The sequence below is a fragment of the Nerophis ophidion genome, linkage group LG23 (genome assembly GCF_033978795.1).
Source record: "Nerophis ophidion isolate RoL-2023_Sa linkage group LG23, RoL_Noph_v1.0, whole genome shotgun sequence".
In the NCBI taxonomy this organism is placed as follows: Eukaryota; Metazoa; Chordata; class Actinopteri; order Syngnathiformes; family Syngnathidae; genus Nerophis; species Nerophis ophidion.
In genome coordinates, this window is record NC_084633.1 from 32,832,900 (window position 1) to 32,860,405 (window position 27,506).

At 38.2% G+C, this 27,506-nt stretch overlaps 1 protein-coding gene across 5 annotated transcripts in view; it reads left to right on the forward strand.

The window, feature by feature from the left end:
* The window catches only part of tanc2a (tetratricopeptide repeat, ankyrin repeat and coiled-coil containing 2a), a 119,426-nt gene that overhangs the window by 41,904 nt on the left and 50,016 nt on the right, over positions 1-27,506 (forward strand). For 3 of the 5 annotated variants that reach the window (XM_061884191.1, XM_061884192.1, XM_061884188.1), the window contains 3 exons: positions 18,011-18,153; positions 22,270-22,441; positions 24,204-24,521. In XM_061884191.1, the coding sequence (XP_061740175.1) occupies positions 18,011-18,153; positions 22,270-22,441; positions 24,204-24,521 (633 nt within the window). The remainder of the gene's footprint in view (positions 1-18,010; positions 18,154-22,269; positions 22,442-24,203; positions 24,522-27,506) is intronic. The other 2 variants (XM_061884190.1, XM_061884189.1) reach the window with 2 other exon arrangements.

A 27,506-nucleotide genomic window follows, 5' to 3' on the forward strand; every position in this document is an offset into this window, starting at 1 on the left:
AGCTGCAGCTATCGAATGTTTTAGTTTTTGAGTATTCTATCGAATATCCCAATCGATTGATTGAGTAGGGGCTTCACGGTGGAAGAGGGGTTAGTGCGTCTGCCTCACTATGCGAAGTTCCTGCAGTCCTGGGTTCAAATCCAGGCTCGGGATCTTTCTGTGTGGAGTTTGCATGTTCTCCCCGTGAATGCGTGGGTTCCCTCCGGGTACTCCGGCTTCCTCCCACTTCCAAAAACATGCACCTGGGGATAGGTTGATTGGCAACACTAAAAATTGGCCCTAGTGTGTGAATGTGAGTGTGAATGTTGTCTGTCTATCTGTGTTGGCCCTGCGATGAGGTGGCGACTTGTCCAGGGTGTACCCTGCCTTCCGCCCGATTGTAGCTGAGATTGGCGCCAGCGCCCCCCGCGACCCCGAAAGGGAATAAGCGGTAGAAAATGGATGGATGGATTAATTGAGTAATCAAATAAATCATATATTTGTTTAATTCAGGTTTAATTATACATGTTAAGATGTGCCCTCAATTATTGTGTTTGGCCTAATTGTATTTTATTTCCTAAAAGCCTGTTTTCATTATTGAAGGCTGACATGCACAGCTGAAACAGGTGCGCTCACAGCCCTATCTATGTGCTGTGTGGTGTGACCGCATAAAAAAAGTTCTTGTCTCTCGTGCGTTTTTTGATGACTGTTATATGGTGCCGTGTTGGTTTCTCTATGCAAATTCGCCGAGCTGTTTTCAACCTGCCAACAATACATAACCAATATAAAAAGACAAACCACTTAATAATGACAACAACAGTTTTCAATTTTAAGAATGCAATATAGTTCAATGCATTCATTGCATGCAAAATAGTAATCAATGTTCATATTGCCATCATAACATGTTTGAGATGAAAACACATTTACCGTATTTCCTTGAATTGCCGGGGCGCTAAATAATTTAAAACCTCTTCTCACTCCTGCGCTTACCAAAGGCATGCAGTAAAAGTAAGCATGCGCTAATTATTTTAAAACCTCTTCTCACTCCGGCCATTACCAAAGGTATGCAGTAAAAATTTGAGTGTGATGTAAGCTTGGACCTTAAATCCTACTGAATAGCTCTTAATCTTCTTCCCTTTATGCGATTTCAAATTACCGGTATTGAAATCAGCCTCCTCCATTTTGAAAATGATGACAGGGGAAGTGTCACTCGTGACGTCACAAGTTTGACCAGGCGGTAATACTAAGCATGCGCTAATTATTTTGGGAAGCGAGTTTGACCCGGCAGTAATTCAAGGCAGGCGCATACTATATGCCCTGCGGCAAATCAAGGAAATACGGTATATAGAATTGATTTAAAATGAATACTCACTAAAAAAGATAAAATAAAAATATATTTTTAGTATCAAAAATAAAACCATAAGAACAGTTTTCATTATATCAAACACAAAATGTGGATTATGTAGTGCCTTTAATACTGTATTTGAATTGTTCAACTTCTTATTCAGAACCAAAATGGCTGACAGGAACTTGGCACACAAGTGCTACTGTGAACAAGGACTTGGAACTGTTACAGTCTACAGAGACTATAGTGGGTGCAAGTGGAAGCTATCCAAGTAGCATGTGGCTGCATGACTTGAAAAACTTTGCACGATTACTTTCATGTGGTTACTAATGAAAGGTCATTTGATGACTTTGCGGAAGTGAAGAACACATCCTGGCTATCATAATGAATAACATTTATTTTACTTCCACAACTTTTGCGTTTACATTTTATAACCAATGACTTGCCTCGCCTCCGGATGTCTCTCAAATCGGATGCTTTCTCGACAGGTGCTATAGCATCGAACTTGTGCTATTGTGGTATGCGAGCTCCACTTTGAAATGTTTGCATACTACTGTGTTTTCCTTCAATCTTAGTGTGAAGTGTATCCACACCTTAGACAACTTGTGTCTCCTCTTAACTCCCTCGTTTTGTTGTAGCTCTTGTCCACTGATTACTGCGGCATCTGCCATTGCGACTTACGTTGGCGAAAACGTTTTGTAAACTCAAGCTTATTTAGAAGACTGGTATTATGCAGTGCAGGGGGCGTATGATCTGCGACGGAAAAACGCTGTGTAATAACTCAACAGTCCGTGCTAAACGTGAGCTCTGAATACTGTTTATTTAACGAGGCAAAATGCCGTTAAAAAAAGTAGACGTCTTGAGGCAGCGAAAATTCCTCGAATATATATTTTGTAACTGAATTACTCGAGTTACTCGAGGAATCATTTCAGCCCTAACTGCTAACGTCATAGCTCAGTAACTTTCCTGAGCCAATATTTTGCGCAGGTTGAGGGGATGTAGGTGTGCACAAAAAAATAGAATCACATCCAAATTGCGATTTTTATTCATCTCGATTTTAAATCAAAACCTGATTTTTAAAAATCTTTTGAAATATATGCTATATATATATATATATATATATATATATATATATATATATATATATATATATATATATATATATATATATATATATATATATATGTGTATATGTATATATGTATGTGTGTGTAGATACTGTATATATGTATATATATATATATATATATATATATGTATATGTATATATGTATGTATGTGTGTGTAGATACTGTATATATGTGTATATATGTATATATATATATATATGTATATGTACATATATATATATGTATATATATATATGTGTATATATATATATATATGTGTATATATATATATATATATATATATATATATATATATATATAAACCCAAAACCAGTAAAGTTGTAAATTTGTAAATAAAAACAGAATACAATGATTTACAAATCCTTTTCAACTTATTTTTACTTAAATAGACTGCAAAGACAAGATATTTAATGTTCAAACTGAGAAACATTTTTTTTTTGTGCAAATAATCATTAACTTAGAATTTAATGTCAGCAAAACATTGCAAAAAAGTTGGCACAGGGGCATTTTTACCACTGTTACATGGCCTTTCTTTTTAACAACACTCAGTAAATGTTTGGGAACTAAGAAGACCAATTTTTTTTAAGCTTTTCAGGTGGTATTATTTCCCATCCTTGCTTGATGTACAGCTTAAGTTGTTCAATAGTCCGATGTCTCTGTTATGGTATTTTAGGCTTCATATTGCGCCCACACATTTTTAAAGGGAGACAGGTCTGGACTACAGACAGGCCAGCCTAGTACCTGCAGTCTTTCACTATGAAGCTACGCTGCCAACACGTGTCTTGGCATTGTCTTGCTGAAATAAGCAGGGGCGTCCATGATAACTTTGCTTGGATGGCAACATATGTTGCTCCAATACCTGTATGTACCTTTCAGCCTTAATGGTGCCTTCACAGATGTGTACGTTACCCATGCCTTGAGCACTAATATGCCCCTATACCATCACAGATGCTGGCTTTTGAACTTTGCGCCTTTAACAATCCGGATGGTTCTTTTCCTCTTTGTTTCGGAGGACACAACGTCCACAGTTTCCAAAAACAATTGGAAATGTGGACTCGTCAGACCAAAGAAGACTTTTCCACTTTGTATCAGCACATTTTGGATGAGCTCGGGCCTGGCGAAGCCGGCGGCGTTTTTGGGTGTTGTTGATGTATGGCTTTCGCTTTGCATTGTAGCGTTTTAACTGGCACTTACAGATGATGCGACCAACTGTATTTACTGACAGTGGTTTTCTGAAGTGTTCCTGAGCCCATGTGGTAATATCCTTTATACACTGATGTCGCTTTTTGGTGCAGTACTGCCTGAGGAATCGAAGGTCACGGCATTCAATGTTGGTTTTCAGCCTTGCTGTGAAATCCCTAAATTCTTTGCAATAGCTCGTTAAGAAATGTTCTTTAATTGTTCGACAATTTGCTTAGGCATTTGTTCACAAAGTGGTGACCCTCGTACCCTACTTGTTTGTGAATGACTGAGCATTTCATGGAAGCTGCTTTTATACCTAATCATGGCACCCACCTGTTCCCAATTAGCCTGTTCACCTGTTGGATGTTCCAAATAGGTGTTTAATGAGCATTCCTTAACTTTCTCAGTCTTTTTTGCCACTTTTGCCAGCTGTTTTGTTATGCATATAAGCATATAAGATGGAGTGAGCTACCTGCTAAAATATACTTTTACCTTGTTTCTGGTTTTTGCTTGTCAAATAGGCAGGTTGATTTTTGGTAAAATTCTGTAGCATGGTTACTGTACTGTTGTGGAATACCAGCTCTGTTTTAACAGTGCAAACATTGCACCACGTTGTCTGTCTTTTTTAAGTTTAAAATGATCACTAACTCATGACGACTTATGTCCTTATTACCTCGTCGTCGCCGTTTTTCTTTGAGCCATTTCTCTTCATTGCAGCACTCCGCTGTTTTCCGCCACACAAATCATGGCACCCACACACCACCGCTCTCACGTGCGCACTATTGCACTGACCGTGCAGAAACTTTGCCCGTGTAATTTAAGTTTCAGGCGCTTTTGTCAACTTTTATTAGTTACACGCAAACAATTAATGGAAGCAATAGAATAGAAATGTAAGCTATTTTCTAATCAAAATCAAAACAGACTACCTTTGACACTCGGTAAAACTGAAATAGTGCTATTCGGTTGACCGTAGAAGAGAAAGACAAATACAAATAAAAGGAATAGAAATTGAAAAAGTAAAAAAATTAAAAAATAAAAATTTTTGGGAGTAATAATATATGACAAAATTGCAAATATTTCAATAATAAATCAAGCAAAAAATGTACTGGAGAAACAAATTACTCCATATTCTCTACTGCTTGCTAGTGTTACCATATTTGAGTTAACGTGCAGAAATACGGGGAAACAACTACCAAAGTACACTTATTCACTAACAGTGTTACAAAAAAAGTTTTTTTTGATTGATTGATTGAAACTTTTATTTATAGATAGTACAGTACATATTCCGTACAATAGACCACTACTGTAAATGGTAACACCCGAATAAGTTTGGGGTCCATGTTAATCAATTCATGGTAAAGTTAGGCTAGTTAGAATAATACATAATGTTGGATATAGAGAACATACAAACACTTTATCCAATCCAAAATATTGAAATTTAAGGACGTGGTGCATTTGCCAACAGCTCAGATTATGCACAAAGCAAACTACAACCTGCTACTTAAAAATGTGCAACCATCCTTTTCATCAAAAACTATTTGATAAAAAATCTAATTTAAAACATTTGTATGCATGTAGGGAAGCACGGTGTAACAGGGGTTAGTGCATGTGCCTCACAATACGAAGGTCCTGAGTTCAATCCCGGGATCTCCCCGTGACTGCGTGGGTTCCCTCCGGGTACTTTGGCTTCCTCCCACCTCCAAAGACATGCACCTGGGGATAGGTTGATTGGCAACACTAAATTGGCCCTAGTGTGTGAATGTGAGTGTGAATGTTGTCTGTCTATCTGTGTTGGCTCTGTGATGAGGTGACGCCCGAATGCAGCTGAGATAAACTCCAGCACCCTCTGCGACCCCAAGAGCGAGAAGCTGTAGAAAATGGATGGATGGATGTATGCACGTACAACACTTAAACCCTTTAGTATATCAGTATGTGTGATTAAATTATGGAATGGATTAAGCAAAAAAGTCAAACAATCTACTGATATGATGCAGTTCAAGAGGCTGTTCAAACTAAAAGTGTTTACAAAGTACAAGGAAGAAGACATTTGATAAACATCTTTATCTTTATTTAAAATGAGTTATTAATGTCATATGTGAATCGTTGTACTTATTACGTCGATTTAAATTCTGTTACACTTTGAGAACAATGAATTAGAAGTGGAAATGGGTGAAATAAACAGAAACAGAAAAAAACTATTTAATCCATTAATTGTTGCAGCTCTAACCGTTTTCATCCCACAATTCACGTTTGAGTTGATTTACCTAAAGTAGGTGTGAACAAGAAGGCCACTAATTTGCCCTAATACTGTATTTTTACCTTTTAACCATTTACTTGCTAGTATTTCAAAGTTACTCGAGATTTCCGGTCAAAATCTTGAAATGTGTAGCTAAAATTTGTAGTGATTAGCCATTTTCAGATATACATTCAGGAGAACTGCTGCATCAGAGAGGGACGAAGAAGCATTGAAGCCAGCCAGCATTTATACTCATTCACGCTGTGACTTGCCACTTTATGCCTCCAAAGTCTTCAAATCTGCCAGTTGACCATTCCATGGTGAACAGCAACCCAGGAAAAATGAGGGCAATTTACTGCTTTAAAAGGCAATGTGAAAGCGCCTTTGACAAGTGAAGGAATAAGTTTACTACCAAAACTATTAGGGGGTAAAATCAATAGAGAATACTATCCAAAAAAGACCAAGGCTCTTCTCAGATTTGCCTCATACATATTACTTAGTCACATTTTATTTTCTCAGGATGAAAAATACATTCCAACACTAAAAATACCAACACGCCACCTGGTATAACAAGTGATTCTTCATATGCTGACTGTGTATTCAACATAAATAAAACAAACTGGATTTCAGTTGCTCAATAAACATGAGATTCTATGCGATCAGTTGCTAAATTGTGTGACGTTATGCGTGTTGATTCATAACTATTGTTCAAATCTAAGGGTTTGTCTTTGCTTTATTTTTCAAAAATTTGTTGAGCAAATTTTACATTTTTCAGTCTTGCTTAAAACAAGATTAACCTTGAGCATTTTAGTTATATGTCTGTGTTCTCCTAGGTTGAAAATATGTGTGTGGTTTGGAAAATGCAAGTAAAGTTGTGTAAGGGTGAATATGGTGTCAAAAGCCTGTCAAAAAGATATATAAACTGTATGATGTTGTAAGAGGAAAACGGCATATTTTTCCACCAATTATGATATATATATATATATATATATATATATACATTTTTTTTTCCATCCAAGTTACTTTTTACTACTGTGAAGTGGCTTAGGTTACCGGTTTCTTGGTTTCAGAAAGCAACATGCGGTTTATTTGTATTTACAATACAAAAGTACAGGGCAAGGAGTTCAGACACAATTCAGTTATTTCAAAAAAGTCAGAGATACTGACTTTTGATGGCTTGTGCAGAGGGAAATAGTCTAAAACATGTCACTTAATATTATTCTTAGGTGCTCGTTTCATCCTTTCTACTTTTGTCGTCACACCAGTCACAGAAAACAAAATTGGACAATCTTTAAGAAATTGCAAGTGAGTGAAGAGAGACCAGTCAATAAGAAACAACAAAAGAAGAGTGGATCTTTTAAAGGAAAACTGAATTATTATTTTTTCGCCCATCATCTTCAATCCTGATGGGAGACAAGAACACATTTTGTTCCCTTTTCTGGGTGTTCTGAATAGTGGAAAAAAAATGCTATTACAAGGCAGCTAACAATGCAGATAATGAGGAGTTATCTATTCCGCTTTTCATGCCCTCTAAAAAAAACATCTAAAAATCTACCAACAAAGCTCCATTAAAATGCCATGACCTAACCAAGCTATAGCTACATTGTCATTGTAAGAGCTAACACTGAGGAACTACTTTTCTGGCGTTACAACATACCCCCTTGCTCACACTGCCACTCTGCCCAATAGCGAGAGGTAATCCTCTGTATTGTCTTTGAGTTTGATGTCATAAATCACGCCTCACACCTGTAGCCTATTGTACAAGGTTCTGGCACCAAGCCGAGAAGTTGGTGAACTTTGAAATTCCACACGCAATGCTCAAAATCTGGACCGACTGAAGAATACTTGCTCTCAACTTGGCTCCCAACAACTCCGCAACATGCACTTTTGCTCCCAATATTTTCGTTGTGAGGAGTGAGGATTATGGTGAATTTACCAGCTCAGCGAGAGTACAAGTCTTGTGCTGAAAGATGAAACCATCCCATCAGTTGTGTACCAGTGAGCGCGGACGTTGTAAATCACTTGTTTATGATGTTCTTATTTGAAATGTTTGGCTGTAGTAGGGCTGGGTGATATACTCGATGTATCGCGGGTTTGTCTCTGTGCGATATAGAAAATGACTATATTGTGATATTCGAGCATACGTTCTTACGCAGTTGCTTTTAGCTGCTGGCATTACACTGCGGGCTCTTCCCACTCTTTCTTGCCTCTGCTTCTCACAGACAGCAAGCGCACCTTCTTACATACGTCACATACGTATACGCTCTTGTGGAGCAAGAGAGGTAGCAGCATGGGTAACGCTAGCTGTGGTGCGAGTGATAATACAAAAGAAAGAAGGTGCGAATCTGGTAACAAATGAAGGAAGAATTAATTCCCAAGAAAAACAGCAGGGTGTCCATCATCTGGCGGTGGTTTGGCTTCAAGTGGGAATATGTCAAACAGAAAACCGTAGTTTGTCAAGTGTAGGGCAAAAGCGTTGCTACAAAAAGTAGCATTACTGCTAATATGTAGCATCATTTGAAAAGTCACCTGCTAAAAAATGAAGAGTGATGACTCCGCATGTCAACATCTCCATTCGGTGCCACACCAACAAAATGTTGAGGCAACCGTTACCACATCAACACCGTATGAAAAAAATAGTGAACAACATAAGGAGATAACGTCCGCAGTAACCCACCACATAGCGATTTGATTTCCTGTTATGCAGCTCATTCTTGTTTGACACTTATTGAAATATCTTGTGTGACATCATGAACATAAGTGCACTTTATTTGTTTTAAACTATTGTAGTGGCGTTCTGTACAAAAAGTGCACTTTATTTTAGTGTTATTTTGATATGTCATCTTAGTGACATTATGCACAAAAGTGCACTCAAAGCTTGTTTTAAAATGTCTCTGACAATCTTGCACTTTCTGTTTTGGAAATGACATGAAAGTTTGTGCCACTGCTTAATAACAGTTTAATAAATACAGTTTTGGTCAATTGACTTAGTTGTGATTTCCCTCTCTGTATGAAAGTGTAAAATTAGTATATATTAATGCAGTATGAACAAGAATGTTTCAATGTAGACACATAGAATCATCATACTGCTGTGATTATATGCATCAAGTGTTCATTCAAGGCTAAGGCAAAATATTGAGATACATATCGTGTGTCGTGACATGACCTAAAAATATAGAGATATTAAAAATAGGCCATATCGCCCAGCCGTAAGCAGTAGTGCTACATGATTACGCTCTAAGACTCTCACGAAGTCTGCCTTGATTAGTGGTAGTAAACACAGAACACGCACTGGATTGTGCCAGAAGTAGCGTTTGTTGCTTTGCGCTATATGAAATGAATGCGCTCATAAAAAAAGTTAGGTTAATGCTTAGAATGATCAAAATACTCCAAGTATTACATACAGTACCTACAGCAAGTTGATAGAGGATTTGGGGATTTTTTTGGAGGACTTGATAAGTCAATAGATGACTCCTAATTACCTGCATTGTTAGCCGCCTTGTACTAGCAGTTTTTTACTATTTAAATGTGAGGTAAAGAGACAGATGTTTGTTCTTATCTAATATAAGGACAAAATGACAAAACGTTTTTTAAAGTGCAGTTTTTCCTTTACAGCGAGAGCAAAGTAAAAACTGGGAAAGGATAGAAAGACTGAGTCTCGGGAAGGAAAAATGGAGTGGTTGCACGAACCAGATGCCCCTTGTAACCGAAATGGAAAGTCTCTGCTCCTTGTGTCTTTCTGTTTTATTTTTGCTCTGCGACTTACACACTCTGTCATTGACTGACCACACATGACTCTGTGGTCGCATGCACAATGCATTTCTATTATTCAGCTCACTAGTCATCAATTTATAGCCGTAATTACAGACTTGTCAAGAGACTGTATGAGTTTGTATGCTGTGGCTTACATTCTTGGCTGAATGTGTGTTTGGGGACATAAATGAGTACTTCACCAAGTGGCATCGGTTATTTTCATTTAGTCAAAGATAAGACGCTCATAAAATTTTTTTCGTGCTGTTGAAAATATACAAATTCAATCGATGTCAGTCGGCCAGAAAATACAGAGACAAAATAGACGGTGGTGGTGACTCAAAATGAAAACAAAAAACCTACAAGAATTCAATGGCTCTTTTCTTCCAAAGGCACTGCAGCAATACTCCACATGACTTTTTAATAACCCATCCATTTTCTTCTGCTTATCAGGGTCAGGGTCATAGGAGCATCAGTCTGTTTACAACTTGTGATTTAATAGCTGGTTTCCCGACACAGGGCTTCTTCCCAGAAGTAAAAACCAGTGGTGGTCGACCAAGCTAAGACGGCTGTTGTTCAGCATGCGGTGCGCAAACTCTCTGAGTACAAAAGAGGCTTAAATTCAAAATCAGATACAAACCAAAATTCAAACTATGCAATGGTATAGATCAATATACTAAACAAATATTTGTCGAGTCATATCAAGGATTATACGTCGGTTGCGTTTTCAGACATATCGAACGATTGTGCTCCAGACTGCAATTCTAAACGACGAAACAGATGAAAACTTGGAAAAGCATGGAGGTCTACAACTTATTTGTGTGTGGCTGGGTCAAAGACGCTGGGATCAAGACTCTCCCGTATAAATATGCATCGTTTTTGCTCGGGTAAGGTCATATTTCAAGATTTAACTTCACGTCCAAGCTGCTATGTTTGTTACGAGCAGCGGGTTTTACCCCATGTTCATCAACATGTAATTATAGATGTCAACATTGTGTATGTGCTGAAAGCTTCATTTATGATTGTTGCCTCTGGTAAAAGCATACCTCTTTCAGGTTTTGCTCACAATTTTTTTCTTTTATTTACCCACGTCAAGTTGGTGCTTTTTTAAACATTTGTTTAAGAAATACAAATAATATCAAGATAATACTTGAATGGGAACTAATAAACATTGAAAGTATATCAAACAATCGAACAGTGTGATCACTGCAAACGCATGCATTCTTGGACTCTGCTCCCTTGGACTGGAGTGTGAGCTGCATGGTTTTCTCGTCTTCGTTTCCTCAAATCTTGCACTTTTTTGATAACCTCTCGAGGAACTCTAAAGAAATATTAATCCTTACCGCGATTTAAACGGTTTGTATAGCCAAAAACATAGTGCATTTTTTTTCTAAATGACGCCTAGTACCCATTGAGAACAGAGGTAGCTTGACCAGTATTCACTGGGTGGGACGTGAACGGGACGTGATTTCAGGAACATCCCAGCAATAGGGATGGGCAAGTAGAAATGTTTTAACTAATCAAAGAAAAGTTATTTTGTAATCATTAGAGATGTCCTATAATGGCTTTTTTGCCAATATCCAATATTCCGATATTGTCCAACTCTTAATAACCGATTCCAATTTCAAGCGATACCGATATATACATTTGTGGAATTAACACATTATTATGCCTAATTTTGTTGTGATGCCCCGCTGGATGCATTAAACAATGTAACAAGGTTTTCCAAAATAAATCAACTCAAGTTATAGAAAAAAATGCCCACATGGCACTGCGATATTTATTATTGAAGTCACCAAGTTGTTTTTTTTTTAACATGCTTCAAAACAGCAACTTGGAATTTGGGACATGCTCTCCCTGAGAGAGCATGAAGAGGTTGTAGTAGGCCGGGTTTTGGGGAGGGGGGGTTGGGGGGGTTTGAGGTGGAGGGGTAGCAGGGGGTGTTTATTGTCGCATCCCGGAAGAGTTAGTGCTGCAAGGGGTTCTGGGTGTTTGTTATGTTGTGTTACGGTGTGGATGTTCTCCCGAAATGTGTTTGTCATTCTTGTTTGGTGTGGGTTCACAGTGTGGCACATATTTGGAACAGTGTTAAAGTTGTTTTTACGGCCACCCTTAGTGTGACCTGTATGGCTGTTGACCAAGTATGCCTTGCAAAGCCGTAGATATTATGTGATTGGACAGGCATGCAAAGGCAGTGCCTTTAAGGTTTATTGATGCTCTGTACTTCTCCCTACGTCCGTGTACACAGCGGCGTTTTAGAAAGTCCTAAATTTTACTTTTTGAAACAGATACCGATCATTTTGAAACCGATACCGATAATTTCCGATATTACATTTTAAAGCATTTATCGGCCGATAATATCGGCACTCCGATATGATTAGACATCTCTAGTAATCATTATTTTATACTATATTTGGGTTTTTTATATGTTGGTACTTAGTCTTTTTCAAGAAAGAGACCTAATTCTGGATTATGCTTCTACATAGGCACTATACCGTTTCCTTAACGCCATCTTCATCCTTTTATAACGTTTGGTCTGGGTTGATTGCATGATTGCAATTCCTTCGAAATGCTCACCGCTGTGTTTTTCGGACCGTTGGTGAGCAACCAGAACTCTCGTCGACTAGTTAGCATGTTAGCTTCCTTGGTCGGGGAATGCTACTGGAGATGGAATTAATCAGTATGTTACTGTACATCAGTCACTTTTATTGCTAATGTTGATTTGTCTGCAAAGTTGGCTGTCCGCCCTCTGAAGGAGTCTTATACATGCAGGAAAGTTGGTGTTTTGACAAGATGTGCACGTATAATAATAACACCGTCCAATTACAGCCTTGATGAGCTGCATCGTTGTGACGCAAAGTTGTTGTTTTTTTAAAGTACCTATCGAGCTTTGCAGAAGGGTAAGCAGAGGGGCCAGTCAGCCTAGCATTTGGGTGCAGTAGCAAAAAACAGGCTTGTTAGTAGAGTGCTTGGCCCCACTTAACACCTACATTTAGTGAGCTTGAGAGCTCTGGACTTTTTTCAAGTTTGTTACACTAAACCGATGGTGGTCAGAAGAGGAAGGGAGTTGGCAGCCCCAAGTCTGGCATGGATTGAATCACTAAGTCTTGTGAAGAAAAACATACTCAGTACATCCTTAGGGGCTAAAAACGCAAACTTTTAAAAAAAGGGCCTCAAAGTGGAAATTAAAAAAAGAAAAGATGGCAATCATGTACTGAATGGTTTAAAAGAAAAAAGAGGAAGCATCTGGAATCTGTCATCAAGGCTCAAAGCTGCACATCTTCACATTCAACATGAACTTGCCAACCCCAACAAAATGAAGAAACTTTAGATGACTGATTCACAGTACTGAAAATGTGGGAGGCAGAGATATTAGCATTAGTTATTGATTTATTTATTAGCTTTGGACAATAACAGTATTTGATCCACGGATGTTTTTGTTTAACCATGAAAAACAAGAATAATCCACAATTTCTATGGCAGGTTTATTTTATCAATCAATCAATCAATCAAAATGTATTTATATAGCCCTTAATCACAAGTGTCGCAAACTCACAATGACATCCCCTGATCTAAACCTACATATTGGCAAGGGAGAACTCAAAAGACCCCAGATGGAGGGAAAAGAAAAAACCTTGAGCTGTAGAGACCCCGCTTTCAGGGTCATCTGCTGAAATGAATGTCAAGTGGGTGTAATTATTGCATTTTTAAATTAATAGATAACGTAAGAGTCCAGTCCATCATGAACAGATATTCATACTGGCTCTACTTCCGGGCTCAGCCATGTCGGCTTCATAGAGATGCCCACAGCTGCACATGGAAGAGTGATCCAAAACTCAGGTCGGCCAGCACCTTATCCAGAATTGTACCTCAGACTGCTAATTAACCGTGACCACCTGGTATCCTCTCCAGGCCGAAGATGGGGGACAGAGCAGAAAAGTGGCAGATCAGCTTCTAAAAAGGGGTCGATCTAAAAGCTAGAGCAGAGATTCTCAAACTTCATCTAGTGATACACCAAAGAATCACTTGATTAAAGTACATTGTTTTGTTTTCCTATATTCAAACACAAAGTTAATGTTCAAACTGTGTAATGTTACAGCGACCAAAATATTGAATATAGTTGTTAAATAAAACATCTACCTTGTTTTTAATGAATAACTAAGCCAACTATGCTACTGTATTTTTTATTATTATTATTATTGTTTTTTTTTTGTCCTGTTCAGCTTCTCAGGCAAATCATATAGTTGATGTAAATGCCCATATTGGCTGTTCAGATTTACTTTACAAAAGAGAAGTGTAGCATACTTCTCTTGTTGCCTTATTTGTATTTGACTTTATTAAATGTATTTATATTGTCATTTGGTGCAGCCGGGCCGGAGCAGAAAGGGATAGAAAGAGAAAAAAAGGAAGACAGAGGGGGAAATTCTGGGGAGAAAAGGGGGATAAGACAGAGAGACAAAAACAACAAAAGCAACCACAACAATAAAAACAACAACTACAAGAGAGCAACATCAGCAAATACGATAAGTACAAACATGATGATAAAAGTGATAGCAAAGAAGCAATTAGCGAGAGAAATAATACAGAAATGACAATGAGCATTATTACACTACAGAAATACAAATACCAATAGAAATAGCCCTATTGATAATGAACAATACCAATAATTTACCTCTATTATTGAAAAAACAATTGTTCAAATGCAACGATACAAATAAGGATCAATAACTAGAGATACAAAAGAATGCAGAAAAATTGAGGGGAAGAAAGAGAAGCAACCTATATTAACCTTGTAGATTGTTATAGGAGCAATAGGTTAAGCTTTACCATGTGTAATCCAGTTTACCCTACAATAACAAAGTTAATCTATGTTTGATGAAAGGTGATTATGTGCATGAGTGTATGAGTGTATGTATGTATATGTATTTATATATGTACAGTATGTGTATATGTATGTTTGTACAGTTAATGTATATGTAGAGTATGTGTATATGTATGTTTGTACAGTGAATGTATATGTACAGTATGTGTATATGTGTTTGTACAGTGAATGTATATGTACAGTATGTGTATTTACAGTATGTGCATATGTATGTTTGTACAGTGAATGTATATGTATGCTTCTGTATTTTAATGTTGGTCATTATGGTGGAACTTGTAGAGCGAAGTGTTTTCTGAGGTGGTACTTGTTGAAACTAGCTTGAGAACCACTGAGCTAGAGTAGTGGTTCTCAACCTTTTTTCAGTGAGGTACCCCCTATGAACATTTTATCAATTCAAGTACCCCCTAATCAGAGCAAAGCATTTTTGGTTGAAAAATAGAGATATAGAAGTAAAATACAGCACTATGTCATCAGTTTCTGATTCATTAAATTGTATAACAGTGCAAAATAGTGCTCATTTGTAGTAGCCTTTCTTGAACTATTTGGAAGAAAAATATATAAAAAGTAACTAAAAAATGTTGAAAAATAAACAAGTGATTCAATTATAAATAAAGATTCCTACACATAGAAGTAATCATCACCTTAAAGTGCCCTCTTTGGGGATTGTAATAGAGATCCATCTGGATTCACCAACTTAATTCTAAACATTTCTTCACAAAAAAAGAAATCTTTAACATCAATATTTATGTAACATGTCAACAAAAAATCTCGCTGTCAACACTGAATATTGCATTGTTGCATTTTTTTTTTCACAGTTTATGAACTTACATAAATATTTTGTTGACGTATTATTCGAGAAATGTATTTATAAAGGATTGTTTAATTGTTGTTATTTTTAGAATATTTTTAAAAAGTCTCACGTACCCCTTGGCATACCTTCAAGTACCCCCAGGGGTACGCGTACCCCCATTTGAGAACCACTGAGCTAGAGGATATAAATTAGTTTTAACCTCGAGTAACAAAAAATCAACACATGTGAGTGAAATAAGTATTTGATCCCCTGCCAACCTGCAAGAATTTGGCTCGCCAGAGATCGGTTATGTGCTCATCTGGAGTACATATTGGTCTTATCCTATCCTAAGCTTGTAATGTGTATAAATTACGTTTGAAATGGTCTTTCATTCATACCTCTCCAAGACCAAAGGGCTAACCACTGAGCTTAGGAATAAGATCATCAACCTGCCTAAAATGGACTTGTCCAAATTTTGAAATGGGTATATGTATCCATGTTAGGAAATGATACTATGAAGTACATTTGTGGTCAAAAGTTTACGTACACTTATAAAGAACATAATTTCATGGCTGTCTTGAGTTTCCAATAATTGCTACAACTCTTATTTTTTTGTGATACAGTGATTGGAGCACATACTTGGTGGTCACAAAACATATTGGAAGGTATTGCGGCCAAACAGCTCAATTTTTGTTTCATCTGACCACAGATATTTCGTACAGAAGGTCTTATCTTTGTCCACGTGATGTTAGATGTTTGGCCACAATACCCGGCAATATGTTTGGAGGAGAAAAGGTGAGGCCTTTAATCCCAGGAACACCCTACCTACCGTCAAGCTTGGTGGTATTATGCTCTGGGCCTGTTTTTCTGCCAATGGAACAGGTGCTTTTTAGATTGTAAATGGGACAATGAAAAAGGAGGATTACCTCCAAATTCTTCAGGACAACCTAAAATCATAAACCCAGAGGTTGAGTCTTGGGTGCAGTTGGGTGTTTCAAAAGGACAATGTCCCCATACACATGTCAAAAGTTTTAAAAATGAATAGCTAAATCAGGCTACAATGAAGGTTTTAGAATGGCCTTCCCAAAGTCCTGACTTAAATGTGTAGTCAATGCTGAAGAAACAATCCATGTCAGAAAACCAACAATTTTAGCTGAACTGCACCAATTTTTTCAAGACGAGTGGTCAAAAATTCAACCAGAAGCTTGCCAGAAGCTTGTGGATGGCTACCAAAAGCACCTTATTGTAGTGAAACTTGCCAAGGGACATGTACCCAAATATTAACATTGCTTTATGTATACTTTTGACCTAGCAGATTTGGTCACATTATCAGTAGACCCATAATAAAATCATAAAACAACCAAACTTCATGCATGTTTTTTGTGACAAACAAGTATGTGCTCCAATCACTCCATCACAAAAAGTAAGAGTTGTAGAAATTATTGGAAACTAGACAGCCATGACATTATTTCATGTGTTATATGTCAAGTGTATGTAAACTTTTGACCATGACTGTATAATGTAGTACATGGCTATTCTCCTACCAGTGGGTGTGGTTACCGCTCACGTCATTTGGAAACCCTGCCAATTTCTGTTAATTGCAGCCTTCAGTCGGTGTGTCCTTTAATTTTCTATGTATGCGGTTGGAAAGTGAAACCATAGAACTGCAGTGAAAACAGTTGGAAGGTTCAACTGGAAAATGAGATTCAATACCAGATCTCATCAAAGCGAAGAAGTGACCAAAACCGAGACAAAATCTCAAGGTAATGTTGATTGCGTGAATGCTTGTTAATTAAGTGTCTTTGGAAATCTGATTGAATTACAACAAATCGGTGCCGTTTGCTGTTTTGTTTGCTTTGCAAGTAAAAGATGACTCATTTGAGTTATAAGCAAATACACAAAATGTAGCCACATTGAATTAGGCCTATTACAGTGATTCAACAAAAAAAAATTCTATAACAAAAAAAAAAACAACAGAAGAAAAAAGCGCTCTGACCTCCTCTAGGCCCTACTCCCAATAGTAACAAGTCCTGAATTCCGATAGGGATTCTTTACCGTACTCCCATAATAACATTTCCGAAAAATGTAATCAAAATGTGCCCATAGGTTTTCTGAGCTACCTGTACTGGAATGAAAGAAATGAAGTAAAGCCTCTTGTCAGTCATTCACAGTCTTGCTCCGTGTGAGTGAGCAAGGGCCGCAAGCATACACACACAAATGTTAAACTCATAACGTAAACATAAGATAAGGCAGGAGAAATTATTTGGATCAGGTCCAACAATTAATCAGTTGTTCCTTATCCCATTTCGGACATTTCCTGGAATTTCCATGATAATCCGCCCATAACCTTTTGAGTTATTTTACTAACTGACTAAATGACACATTGACTAACGGACAGACAAACAAACGACAACAATTACATACCCTAGATTATGTAAAAGAACTGTGCGGCAACAATTACATACCCTAGATTAGGTAACAGGACTGTGCGGAAACAATTACATACCCTAGATTAGGTAACGGGACTGTGCGGCGACAATTACATACCCTAGATTAGGTAACGGGACTGTGCGGCAACAATTACATACCCTATATTAGGTAACAGGACTGTGCTGAGATCCCTCATTGCACCTGAAATGTAATATTTTGTACAGACATGACAGGGTACAGCAACACACCTGACCATCATTCCTTCTTGTCCTCTCCCTAACTACAGGTGAGGAGGAGGAGGAGTTAGGGCCGCCTCCCTCAGTTGACGAGGCAGCTGATGCTCTGATGACCAGACTGGGCTTTTTATTGGGAGAAAAAATTGTCAGTGGAGAGCCTGTCTCCCCTAACCACAGCCAGACTGATGGGCAGGTAATCAAACACACATTTCAACGGTGTGAAACTGGAGAAATACAATGTTGTTGTATTGGTATGGAAAATCCGACCAAGGCCAGACAAATTTGCCTTGTAATGTATCCTTCAAAAGTAGTATTTGATGAAACAAGGTGGTTATATTGAAAGTTCAAATGTACTAACTCTTCCAAGTAATATCAATGACATAATGCATTTATAAATGTAGGTATGTTTGTACAATTTTTTTGTCAAATTTACTAGCAATCAATTTAAAGACTACCAAATTATTATTTGTATTTTTTAACGGGCATGACGGCGCGCCATCACGTCATGACATTGCTGGGTTTAGGAGCAAAGGCGCGTGTTCGGCATGGCACAAACACACATTACTTAAAAACAGACACGGTGTGTAGACAGAAATGGGTGAATGGAGAGCATTTTGGCCTAAAAACTGACGATTAAGGTGAAGCTATAACACTGTAACGCCCTCAGGAAGAGGTGCTTTATGACATGGCTAGCTAGCCAGCAGCTAACATCAATCTGCAGTAGGCAGTGTATTAGCTACTTCTAAATCACTAATTCTTGCCTCCATGGCGACAAATAAAGTAGGTTTCTTTACATGTAGCATCCCTGCAGGACGAGGAATAGCTAAACATGCTTCACAACACACCGTAAGAAGATACAATAGCTCACGGGCATCACCACTAACAAAACCTAGCGCGCCTGGATGTACACAAATACCATTGGTGGATCGACACCTTACATCCACTGTAATGATACCACGTACGATAGTGTATCCAGTCGATACTACTATGATTACATCAATATTTTTTATTGTCACAAAATCTTTTTTTCCTTTTAAAAAAAAAACATATTATGTGTATAAACGTATTAAATATGTTCCTGGACACATGAGGATTTGAATTATGACCAATGTATGATCCTGTAACTACTTGGTATTGGAACGATACTAAATTTGTGGTTTCATCCGAAACTAATGTAAAGTATCAAACAATAGAAGAATAAGTGTTTATTACATTTTAACAGAAGTGTAGATAGAAATGTTGAAACAGAAAATAACCAGATATTAACAGTAAATGAACAAGTGGATTAATAATACATTTTTACAGCTTGTCCTTTGTAATTTTGACAAAATAATAAAATTAGAAACGACACAATATGTTACTGCATATGTCAGAAAACTAAATTAGGAGCCTTTGTTTGTTTGCTTACTACTAAAAGACAAGTTGTTTAGTATGTTCACAATTTTATTTAAGGCCAAATTTTTTCTTCAATTGAAATAAGAAACATATGTTTAATGTACAGTAAGATTTTTTTGTCAAAGTAACAAAGTAAAGCCAATAATACAATTTTTGTGTGGTCACCTTTATTTAGAAAAGTATCGAAATACATTTTGGTACTGGTACCAAAATATTGGTATCGGGACACCCCTAATATATATATATATATATATATATATATATATATATATAATATTATTATAATTGAATATTAAGAGTATGTGAAAGTTCAACTTCTACCTTGTTTAGTTCTGTGACAATCTGCTTAAAGTTTTGTAATCAATCAGAAATATCAAGCAGCTAAAATGCGCCAAACATGATAAGTGTGCAGAGTGATCTGCATATTTTCCCTCATGCTTTGTAATTGATTTAAATGGGTGTAGTTCTGATTTTTTTATGGTGTATGAACATTTTCTATGATGTCCACAAAGTTCAGTGAGCAGGTTGTGTTATGTGGGACCATGTCTGTGGTGTTGGTTTGATTTTTTTTTTCCTTTTTTCCCCCCATGACTAAGGAAGGTTGTTTGCTTTGGGTCATACAAACCCCGTTTCCATATGAACTGGGAAATTGTGTTAGATGTAAATATAAACGGAATACAATGATTTGCAAATAATTTCCAACCCATATTCAGTTGAAAATGCTACACAGACAACATATTTAAACTTCAAACTGATAAAAAAAATTTGTTTTGCAAATAATCATTAACTTTAGAATTTGATGCCAGCAACACGTGACAAAGAAGTTGGGAAAGGTGGCAATAAATACTGATAAAGTTGAAAAATGCTCATCAAACACTTATTTTGAACATCCCACAGGTATTCAGGCTGATTGGGAACAGGTGGGTGCCATGATTGGCTACAAAAACAGCTTCCCAAAAAATGCTCAGTTTTTCACAAGAAAAGATGGGGCGAGGTACACCCCTTTGTCCACAACTGCGTGAGCAAATAGTCAAACAGTTTAAAAACCACATTTCTCAAAGTGCAATTGCAAGAAATTTAGGGGTTTCAACATCTACGGTCCATAATATCATCAAAAGGTTCAGAGAATCTGGAGAAATCACTCCACGCAAGCGGCATGGCCGGAAACCAACATTGAATGACCGTGACCTTCGATCCCTCAGACGGCAATGTATCAAAAAACAACATCAATCTCTAAAGGATGTCACCACATGGGCTCTGGAACACTTCAGAAAACCACTGTTACTAAATACAGTTTGTCGATACATCTGCAAGTGCAAGTTAAAGCTGTACTATTCAAAGCGAAAGCCATTTATCAACAACATCCAGAAACGCCGCCGGCTTCTCTGGGCCCAAGATCATCTAAGATGGACTGATGCAAAGTGGAAAAGTGTTCTGTGGTTTGACGAGTCCACATTTCAAATTGTTTTTGGAAATATTTGACATTGTGTCATCCGGACCAAAGGGGAAGCGAACCATCCAGACTGGTATTGACGCAGAGTTCAAAAGCCAACATCTGTGATGGTATGGGGTGCACTAGTGCCCAAGGCATGGGTAACTTACACATCTGTGAAGGCACCATTAATGCGTAAAGGTACATACAAGTTTTGGAACAACATATGCTGCCATCTAAGCGCCGTCTTTTTCATGGACGCCCCTGCTTATTTCAGCAAGACAATGCCAAGCCACATTCAGCGCGTGTTACAACAGCGTGGCTTCGTAAAAAAAGAGTGCGGGTACTTTCCTGGCCCGCCTGCAGTCCAGACCTGTCTCCCATTGAAAATGTGTGGCGCATTATGAAGCGTAAAATACAACAGTGGAGACCCCGGGACTGTTGAACGACTGAAGCTCTACATAAAACAAGAATAGGAAATAATTCCACTTTCACAGCTTCAACAAATAGTTTCCTCAGTTCTCAAACGTTTATTGAGTGTAATACAGTGGTGAACATGCCCTTTCCCAACTACTTGGCATGTGTTGCAGCCATGAAATTCTAAGTTAATTACTATATGCAAAAAAAAAATTAAGTTTATGAGTTTGAACATCAAATATCTTGTCTTTGGAGTGCATTCAATTGAATATGGGCTGAAAATAATATATAAATAATTGTATTCCGTTTATATTTACATCTAACACAATTTCCCAACTCATATGGAAACGGGGTTTGTATAAAGTACATGCTTATCTACACTTCCATCAGAGGACCATTAAAGGAATTTTAACCTGCATTACTCATGTTTTCCACTAGATTCTGACATAATAGTGGCATCAAAATTGTAAAACCCAAAAAAAAACAATGCAATCTCCTTTTAAGTAAGATCCTAATCAAACCCGTGCTGTCTCGCAGGCCAAATTAAAGACCTGCGCGTGCCCATAGTTTGGACATCCTTGGTCTAATCACTCCAAAACTACTACACCATTCAAATTTACCAATTACTTGTTTGATGGTGCTATAAATGGTGCACATTTTCATGGATTTAATCAAATCTGTTATTATTTACCCAAACAACATGCTATTTATCTTTCTAGTAATGATGTATTTCGGTACATTTGCCTCGCAATAGTCAACAGTAATCAATAGTCAAAGACTGTCAATCTTTTATGATGATTTACTAAAGAGCTGTCCTCAAGGATCAGTACTGCTCTTCTCCTTCTCCTTCAGTCATCCCTTCATGATCTGTTCAAAAGTATCAATATGGGGAAATAACTACAACAGCACAGTTTGTTCACTAACTATCCTGCAAAAAAGCAGTCACAACAATATGTCTTACCAGTTATACAGCAGTTTTTCTTAACCATAAGGACAATTGTGGGCCGTGTAATATAGTAGTAGCCTACAAATAATATTGATTTTTTATTTGTTCTTACTCTCCAGCAGAGAATATCCCCTTCCTCCAGTCTGGCCAGCAGCAGCACCTCCCCCTCCTCCACATTACAGCCCCCTGCTGAAGTGGAGGGTAACAACAACAATAAACAAACTTCATCCATCCAAGCCTGTGTCTCCTCCCCCTCATCAACCCTGGAGAGTCGAGATAGTGGCATAATAGGTATGGATGATACTGCAGATACAGTGAGGAAAATAACCGTTTGACCTGCTGCTCATGAGATAAGTTTATCACCTAGCAAAGGCAGGAACATTTATGGTAGGTTTCTTGTAACAGTGTGACAGAATATCAACAGAAAATCCAGAAAAAACATAAAGTAACGGTACAGTACAAAATGCTTTAGCATTTAGTTAAGGGAAATAAGTGTTTGATCCCCCTGCCAACCAGCAATACTTCTGAACCACACAAATCCGTGGCCATGTGTCACACAAATTAAGAAGACACATGGGCTACCCCTCTGAAATTACCAATAAACACCTGAATGATTTTGAAGCCTTGGGAGAATGTGATGTGAGACCAACATTTAGGTCTTTGGTATTGGTTTTACTCAGAGAAATGCTGATTATGACCCCAGAACCATCCTCACGGTCCAACCTCTAACTATCCAACATTCTGTTTTGGGGTTTCACTGTTAGGGTTGCAGGAAAACTTCACCGCATTGGTCTGATAAAAGCTGCCATGTATCGTAAATTCTGAGATGAGAACCTCCTGGCTTAAGCCAGAACACTGAGGATGGGTAATGGTTCAGTCTTTTGGCAGGAAAATGACCCAAAACATATAGTACAACCAAGGCCACAGAAGACAGAAGAGTGGCTCAGGAAGAATCACATACAGATTCAGGATTAGCTCGGCCATTTATCTGGACCTCAATCTGATGTCAAGTCTTTGAAGGGAAATAAAATGTCAAGTTGTCAAGTGACGGCCACGAAACGATCAGAATTTGGAGACTGTCTGTAAAGAGGAGTGTATCTCCTGACATGTGCGCAACCCTAGTAAGTAACTATGGGAAACGTCTGACATCAGTGCTTCCCAACATGGGCTTCTCCTGTAAGGTCACATTTTGCTTCGATTTTTTGTTGATATTCTGTTTGTTCTTTATAAAAGAAACCATAACAATTTTGGACTGCGCATGTCTTTGTCAGGGGATACACTTAAGGGGACCCATGATGATTTTAATCTACATTTAAAACACTTCCTTGTGGTCTAGATAAGTATTAGCTATGCTTTGGTGTCAATTTTGCTCAACAGTCACTTATATATTGAGTCTGTTTGCAAGATGTTCGATTTTGGAGACGTTCCCAGATTAGAACTGAAACCATGCCGCACCCTCTCTATAAGTATCATGATGTGCCTTTTGAAAATGTACAGTATTAAAACGTACATCTTAAAAAAGTCACCACTATTTTTTTTTCCATACACGGTCAAAGACAGACTTCATATAGATTCACCCGGTCACAACATTAGGTACACCTGCACACCCGCCGATCGATTGGGACTGCATTAAAAATAGCTGTTTATAGCAACATTTTATGACACTGCATTTTGCTCGTTGGTGTTGTTATGCACATGCCACAATGGCCACTTTCGCTAACCTTTTTCATTGTGTGTGTACTCATGGCCTCAAGGCCAAGCGCTTGACTTAATGTCTAAAGATGGGCTTCTACGACAACTTAGACTACAAAAAAACGGAAACCATAACTGCGTGCAACTTTCTCAAGTCAACAGCAAAATGCATGAACTTTCTTATTTGATGCTCTGGCGTTGCTTAACACAAGTATCCAACATTGTAACAACATTTATAAGTCAAAAAAGACTAAATTCATCATAGGTTTCCTTAACAAAATCAGCAGTAAGTCAAATAATATTTTTTAGGTCTACATTGAGAACCTTCTGTTTGTCAATTATGAACTGAAATGTCTTTCAGCCACATTGACCAGCTATTCTGTTGAATCAGCGCCAGAGCATGACGACAACACCAAACACACCAGTGACGGTTACCAAGGCAGCAGTCTGAAACTCAGGAGACAAGGGGGATGGTCAGTGGTGACCTCAACCTCCTCCTCCTCTATGGTTGCGACAGGAAGCTTGAACGATGACTTCCCGTACAAGGCGGGGGACAGCATGGCCTCCACATACAGCCTGAACAAACTCCACCCAGAATGGGGACAAGATGCAAATCGCTTGTCTGGATCCACCCACTCCATCCCGCTCTATCTCATGCCCCGCCCAAACTCTGTTGCTGGTAAGATTGATTTGGTGTGTGTGTGTTTTTGTGTGTATCAGTCATTCAGTACATCTTCCTGTTAGGAAGGAAGTCTATCTCTTCTTCTCAACTTTTGTGAACTGACTAGAAACAGCAGCGTTTGAGTACTTGCTTGGATTTTGTTTATAACAAAAAACATATGCAAATATTTTTTTCACTTCATAATGGACGACTGTTTATTGAGTAGTATGTCCATTGTCTACCATAGCAGAGCATAAAACTAAAATCAAATACTTCACTTAACACAAATCCAGCATTTAAATCTGATCTTCAAAAACTTACTCTATGTACTTTATATGTTAAATTGGTTGTGGGCAATTTTCCCTCCAATTTTTCATGTGTGAGCAAACGCCAAAACTCCTTGAGCATTCAGTGGCACACATGTGAGCGACGGCAGACGTGCACACTGTTATGCGCTTATCTTTTTATCCGATTTTGTGAGTGGCCTAGATTTGCCGTGTGTAGCGGACGCATGAGCAGTGTGCAATTGCATAGGCGCGTACCTTTGAAGGAACGATGGTTGTGGGTTTGATTCTCAGTCTCACCTGTGGCCATGTCGAAGTATCTTTGGTCAAAATACTGAACCCGGCGTTGGTTTTGATGCTATAGGCCCTTTTCCACCGCAGGAAATTTCTCAGGAACTTCCCCTCTTACCCGAGTAAATAAAGTTACCCCTGTGTTTCCGCCAAAAACTACTGTGGAAGCTGCTTCCTCGCAGTCCCACTGTCAGACACAGCACAGGAGCCCAGCATGCAGGTTTTAACAAGGTTTTAATAATCACAAGGTCTTAAAGTTCTTTCTCCGGCAGGATGCGACTTTTCAGCCACGTCCGTATCCTCTCTCCCCACCTGCTCCCGGCCGCTTATTGTTAGACATCAGATGATTAGATCAACACGTACCACCTGTGAAATCTAATCACCTGCCAGCTGTGTCTCACGTCAGCACTGCCACGCCCCTTCTGATGGTGCTCTGTCCTCAGCACCATAGACAGAGGCGGTGACCTTTGCTCCTGCTGACAGCGCTGGCCCCATCTCCCCCCACAACTACCCTGGTAGATTTAGTTCTCTAGGAACTTTTCGAAGTTCCTCCGATCTAGGTGGGACTTTTCCAAGCGACCAGGAAATTTGATCGGGGGCAAGCTGTGCTGTAGAACGCTGATTGGTTGAACACCAAGTGTCCGCCCTGAGATCGGCAGGACGTGAGTTCAAACCCCGGCCGAGTCATACCAAAGACTAGAAAAATGGGAGCTATTACCTCCCTGCTTGACACCAAGCATCAAGGCTTGGGATTGGGGGTTAAATCACCAAAATTGATTCCTGGTCGCAGCCACCACTGCTGCTCACTGCTACCCTCACCTCCCAGGGGGTAATCAAGGGTGATGGGTCAAATGCAGAGAATAATTCTGCCACACCTAGTGTGTGTGTGACAATCATGGGTACTTTTAACATTAATCGTTGAAAGTGTTCCTAAAACGTTTTTTTCAAACCCACGACCGCTATCAGAATTTGCGCGGCTAATTATTATTTCTTGTGTATTTCTATTACAACAGACTTGACAACGAAGAGAAAGAAGCTTTTAAAATGCAGGAACTTTTTTGGGACATCTTTGTGTGCTAATGCTAATCAGTGGAACTATTTTGGAGTGTTTTTTGACTCAGCAGTAGTCTTTAAACTGTATGCAGTTTAATGTTATATATTTTTACAAACTTCATTTCGATACATGAAACTATGAGAAGTGGAAGGACTCTTTTAAACGTATTTACGGTATGAAGCCGGACTCGATGTGGGGACCTCAGCTGCTTACTCTGACTTTGTTGGATAAATGTGGAAAAAAAGGAGGCAGCCCACAAGTGGAACCAGTGACATCAAATATTAACTATTTTCTTGTCATGTTTATAAAAGTAGTCCGTGACACTCGATTTGTGTAGTAATTATCCTCAACCTGAGTGAACAGAATGCTAATGTTAACACACTAACGCTAAAGCCGATATGTTTGTGTCATCAGCGTGAGATAAACCCTGACATTTATTATTTATATATAGTTATTCACTGCTGAAATGGACCAAAAGGAATCGCCTGACCTTCATGAATACATAATTTACTGAGAGGACGACTTTCTGAGTGTTTGTGAACAATTAGAACACTTTATTTTATAAATCATATTGTTTTGTTTATATTGCTTTGTATTTTAATTACTTACTTTTAGTAAAATAACTGTGACCTAATATTGCCGGTTTATTTACATGGTATCAGCATTTGAATAAATTACTCTGAACTGTGGAATGCGTTGAAAACACAAACCACACACTTCTACAGGAACTTATAATTCCAAGACCAGAAGTTCCAGGAACCAAAAGTTCCACTGTGGTTACACTATTATTCTCTTCCACTTAAGCAGAGGAGACAATGGTATGCATTTTCATTTTTGATAGTTAATTAAGCGTTGTATTATGGTGCCTTTATCCTCATCTCAATGGACACATTATATTTCTGCGTTAGATAAAATACTTCTGTTAAAAATATTTTTATTGAACATCACATGCAAATTAATGAGATTGTCTTACATTGAGAGTAATAAAATGCAAACTTAAAACTTCTGTCTTGAATAAAATACTCTTTATATACAAATGTAGTGTCATACATTGTATGCAAATAAATAATCAAGTAAAACATTGAGAAGACTATAGCTTCAGTAAGTAGATAAACGCAGGCTTTTTCATTCACACATCAGCTTTTGTGATTGTTTTCCACTGTGGTTCTTTCTCATCATACGTAGTACTTTGTGTCAATTATGCCATTGGTCTATGTTACAGTCTTGTTTGCCTAGTAATGAGCTGCATTTCCCACACTCGTCTGGATGCTTCAGTTTCAGGTGCAGAAATAAGTATGTTGTGCTGCTGCCTTTTTTAATCCAACTTTGCAGCGTGCAGTCATTTGTTCCCCGCCTGTTGCCACAAAACCAGAC